This window comes from Excalfactoria chinensis, chromosome 3 (genome assembly GCF_039878825.1).
Source record: "Excalfactoria chinensis isolate bCotChi1 chromosome 3, bCotChi1.hap2, whole genome shotgun sequence".
In the NCBI taxonomy this organism is placed as follows: domain Eukaryota; kingdom Metazoa; phylum Chordata; class Aves; order Galliformes; family Phasianidae; genus Excalfactoria; species Excalfactoria chinensis.
Genome location: NC_092827.1, coordinates 1,923,811 through 1,928,896, shown reverse-complemented (window position 1 = coordinate 1,928,896; position 5,086 = coordinate 1,923,811). Strand labels below are relative to the sequence as shown.

Sequence of the window (5,086 nt, the reverse complement as noted above, 5' to 3'; positions counted from 1 at the left end):
GTAAGAGAAGAACCAAAGAAAATTTCCGTCCTTTACTTGATGCAGAAGAGAATGTGACCACCATGGATAAGGAGAAGGCTGAGGTCCTCAATGCCTTGTTTACTTCTGCCTTCAATAGGCAGATCAGTTATCCTCAGGGCACTTTACGCCCTGATCTGGAAGTCTGGGATGGAAAGCAGAATACACCCCTGGTGATTCAGGTGGAAACAGATAAAAAGCTCCTCCTCCATCTGGACTGCCACAAGTCTATGGGACTGGATGGGCTCCACCTTCAGGTGCTGAGGGAGCTGGTGGGGGTGATTGCTGAGCCACTCTCTGCCATCTATCAGCACTCCTGGCTATCTGGAGAGGTCCTGGAGGACTGGAGGCTTGCCGATGTGATTCCCATCTACAAGAAGGGTCATAAAGAGGATCTAGGGAACTTCAGGCCTGTCAGCCTGACCTCGATACCAGGGAAAGTTATGGAGCAAATCTTGGTTGAGATCACATGGCACATGCATGACATCCAGTGGAAACAGGCCCAGCCAGCACAGGCTCATGAAATGCAGGTTGTGCTTGACCAACCTCATCTCCTTCTAAGACTGGGTGACCAGGCTGGTAGATGAGGGAAAGGCAGTTGATGTAGTCTACCTAGATTTCAGCAAAGCCTTTGACATGGTCTGTCACAGTATTCTCATGGGGAAACTGGCTGCCTGTGGCCTGGGCAGGTATACCCTCCTTTGGGTAAGGAACTGGCTAGAGGGCTGTGCCCAGCAGGTAGTGGTTAATGGAGTTAAGTCCAGCAGGAACAGAGAGGTGATCATCCCTCTATACTCAGCTCTGGTGAGGCCGTATCTTGAGTACTGTGTTCAGTTTTGAGCTCCTCACTACAAGAAAGACATTGAAGCCCTGGAAGGTGTCCAGAGAAGGGCAATGAAACTGGTGAGGGGTCTGGAGCACAAGTCTTATGAGGAGCAGCTCAGGGAGCTGGGATTGTTTAGCCTGGAGGAGGCTCAGGGGAGACCTCATTGCACTCTACAACTTCTTGAAGGGAGGTTGTGATGAGGAGGCGTTGGGCCTCTTCTCCCACACAACAAACAGGACCCCAGGAAATGGCCACAACTTGTTCAGTGTGGAGACACCTGAAGTTAGAATTGCTATCTGCACTATTCATTTAGGGTCATGTCTTCTTATGAAAAGTGCAGTTCATACAAAGGAGAAAAATAAAAATAAAAATAGAAAATTTAAGAAGAATCTATAAAAGAAAGCTGAGAATTTCCAAGTTCTCAATCAATCTTGCTTATCAAAACTCAGAACTAGAACAATCTCTGTTACTGTTTTCCAGGTTATTCACCGCAACCAAGTGGACCAGTACTTCCCTTTTGACATTGGATACCAACAAGGAAAACCCCGTTACCAAAACCCACAAAAATACAATGGTTATCAGATAAAAAACAAAAAGCGGTTTCAACAAGATCTTATTAACCTCAAAAACAAGCAAATGATCCTTGAGCAACACAATGAAATACGGAGATCCGTAGTTCCAACAGCAAGGAACATGCTGAAGATGGTAAGTGAAGGATAGCTAATAACCTGCTTTCAAAATCATTAGCAGAATGTTGTATCCTTCTAAACACTCCACACACAGTGAATAGAGAGGACAGGAAAGTTACTCTGAGATTGAGATGAAAAAATCAAAATCCTATCCCTTTGTTTCTATTGAATTCATGCTCCAAGTTTGCAGAGTAAGATGCTGTAAACACTTGTAAAATCATTGCAAGGGTCTCAGAACACACCACAAGTGCTATCTGAAAACTGTCTCCTAGCCAGCAAGTCCTGATTTGATAGGGCAAGAAGTGATGGGCTTAAATATGCCAGGGGGGGTCAGATTGGATATTAGGAAAAATTTCTTCTCAGAAGGAGTGGTAATGCATTGGCAAAGGCTGCCCAGGGCAGTGGTGGAGTCACTTTCCTTGGAGGGGTTCAAGATAAGGGTGGATGTGGCACTTACTGACATAGTGGACATGGTAGCCATGGGTTGATGATTGGACTGGGTGATCTTAGAGGCCTTTTCCAACTGTGATGATTCTGTGATTTGTGCAGTTAGCAAAACTCAAGTAACCTGGCAGAAGTCCCTATGCTTAGAGTTGTTTGTTTGAAGATAGTATGAACACAGGTTTGCCCCAACTACATCCATTTATTGCTGTCCAACGTGTATTGACATGGCTAGAACAGTGAGTCACAGATTCTTGCCTTATGTTTGCTAACCACAATCAGCAGCAACTCAGACATAACTTTTTTTTCTTCACCTTCAAGGACTGCACAAACTTTTTCTGTGACCTGAATACTCTTTCCTTTGTGTCTTTCAGTTCTGGAATGAGAAAGCTGCCAAAAATGCCCTGAAATGGGCAAATACATGTGAAATGCAAATCAGCCCCGTGCAGCACAGAGTTATTGATGGTACGTGAAGAAAATGGAGACTAAACTTATGGGTTAATGATGATTTGCAGACAGTCTATCTGCACGATAACTAGAAATATGGATAAACGTTAATCTGATTTTTGTCTTTGGATGATTTTTAAACACAAAAATATCATCTTTGTCAGAGAAAGTCAGAATAAAAGACAAACTTTTGGAGCTTGAGGGAGAGGGCAAGCTACAAACTGACCCCGTTCTTGTACCTTTCTTTAACTATCCTCTTTCAGTTCCTACTGGAGACAAGTCAGTACAATAGAGAAGTGTTGGTCTACCTAAGTACATATATTTTTGTGTCACATTTTGTAGTCAAATAACCATCTGTGACTGAAAGGTCACTGATGTCAGAGTAACATGCCTTGCCAGGATCAAGTGTACTATCCTCTGGGAGCTGTAGAGTGCTAATGCCATAAAAAATTGCCATTCCCTCTGTCCCACCCTACAACTTTCTTCACTCCTATGTGGTAAAACAGACATATTTCTCCTTCAGGTGTCACCTGCGGTGAGAATATCTTGCTGTCATCTCAACCAAAAACATGGGCTGAAGCAATCAAAGTCTGGCACAGTCAGGCCTCCAATTTCAAGTATGGTTTTGGAGCAACTACAAAGAGCAGCAATGTCAAGAACTATGCTCAGGTATGGAGAGCTAAAGTGTATTGCAGGAATACACCACAATCATGTGTACAATTAGGATTGCTGAGGAGTGTTTATTATCAGAAAAAAGAAAAAACAATCAAACGAAAATGAAATAAATGAATAAATTAATCTGTCTACCTTCTAGATTTGAACTACGATGTGTTTCTGACACGACTTCACTGTTTTTCACTCTACAGCTAGTGTGGTACAACAGCTACCAGGTTGGGTGTGCAGTTGCCTACTGCCCAAGGAACCAGTACAACTACTTCTATGTTTGTCACTACTGTCCTCCGTACGTACTGCTTTGTTGTTTCTCTTGAGATGTGATGATAGCTCTAGACCTGGTTTTAGAAACTCCTTCAGTCTGTTGAGCATTTGTAGGATCAGGTGCCTCCAGTTTGCTTTGGCCATTTGGAATTTTGAAGACGTCAATGTGAATTGTTGCTTTAGCATCAAGTTTAATGTCATCCGCGTTGAAACTGGAAGTAGGGAAATATTAGCATATGAATGAAGAAAGAAAGGTCTGTGTAAGGATCAGGCATCATGCAGGAGTCATCCTGTAACTTTAAACACAAAGAAGATAGTCAGACACAGGTGAAAGCCAACAACAAATGAATATTCACAGAAGAAAAGAGCAAATCTCCAACTCTTGCATGGCAAAAGGTCGCTGCCAAGATAATTTCCTTATGTGCTGGCAAGCCATTAAAAAAGCAGAACAAAGAATCATGTAATCATTTAAACTGCTAATACTATACAAAGGCAAAAAGCCAATTTTATTTCTTTAACATTTCAGAGGAAATAACATCATGCAAGTGGCTACACCTTACAGGAAAGGACCCAGATGTGCAGACTGTCCCGGCCACTGTGAGAAAGGGCTTTGCAGTAAGTGCATGTATTTTCCTCCTCAAAACAAGCATTGTGCTGCCTTGTACAATGACTTTGTTCCCTTATAGTATGTCTCTCCATACCTAACCCTTAATTAACATTAATCATGCAACCTTTGGCAGGAAAGATGTACCAGAACTGACCCTTAGTTTACTTTCACTAACACAATAGGGGTTAAGTAACTACTGACACGGTGTGAGCAGGGTCCGGGTGCAGACGATCTCCAGCAGACCCTTCCAACCCCCTCATCCCTGTTATTCTATGCACGGTGCCGCTGCCAAGAAGTGCACGATTAGATTGACGGTCTTCTGCTGCCCTCTGCAGGGAATCTCTGGTCTCAATGTCAGGATGTGCATCTACATCCAAGGGCACGTCTGGGTTGTCAGCATCCGTGTGTGTCCCTATGGACATAAAGATCTCCACCTGCCCCTGGCTGCTGTAGAATGCCACGTGGAGCAACTCAACTTGGAAATGCTGTTTTTCTGTCTGCTCCTCCCCTGCTTCTATATACTATTCAAGCAATTTTAACAGCTGGGCATGGAGCCATAGAATACCAAGGTTAGAAAAGAGCTCCAAAATCATCTAGTCCAACCGCCAACCAATATTTCCCCAACTAATGTACAAAGACTGCACAGATAAGAAAACAAGTGCAAAAAAAATGCACTATGTAAAATGCAGAAGTATCACGCTATAACTGTTTTTTATTGTTGTTCTTGTTGTATTTTGTTTGTTTGTTTGTTCTTTCAATGAATACATTTCTCAATCTGTTCTATTTTAGCCAATCCTTGCAAACATCGAGATGCATTTCCAAACTGCAGAAATATGAAAACCTTGCTTGGCTGTAATCATTCAATGGTGAAAACAAAGTGCCCTGCCACCTGTAAGTGCACCACTCAGATTGTATAAAGTCCTGCACGATGTCACTGCAGCTGCTTTGGAACTTATGGACAAAGAAAGAGTAGAACTGGGAAGAAAAGAAGCATTCAAGCTCAGCGTTTCAGCTCAGACTGACCTGAACGTAACTTGTTTATGAAATCACATAATTGTTTCAGTTCCAAATTAATCTGGTGGCTCAGATAGACTCTGATGTTATGTTAGGCTTTATAAAAAT

The 5,086-nt window shown here is 42.7% G+C and overlaps 1 protein-coding gene across 1 annotated transcript; it reads left to right on the top strand.

Moving 5' to 3' along the window:
• Positions 1-248: 248 nt before the first annotated feature.
• LOC140249405 (serotriflin-like) lies at positions 249-4,881 on the top strand. Its single transcript, XM_072330933.1, has 7 exons — positions 249-431; positions 1,325-1,549; positions 2,349-2,439; positions 2,945-3,090; positions 3,288-3,382; positions 3,884-3,972; positions 4,754-4,881. Exons 1-7 carry the CDS (start codon positions 249-251, stop codon positions 4,879-4,881), a joined length of 957 nt encoding a protein of 318 aa, XP_072187034.1.
• The last annotated feature ends 205 nt before the right edge of the window (positions 4,882-5,086 follow it).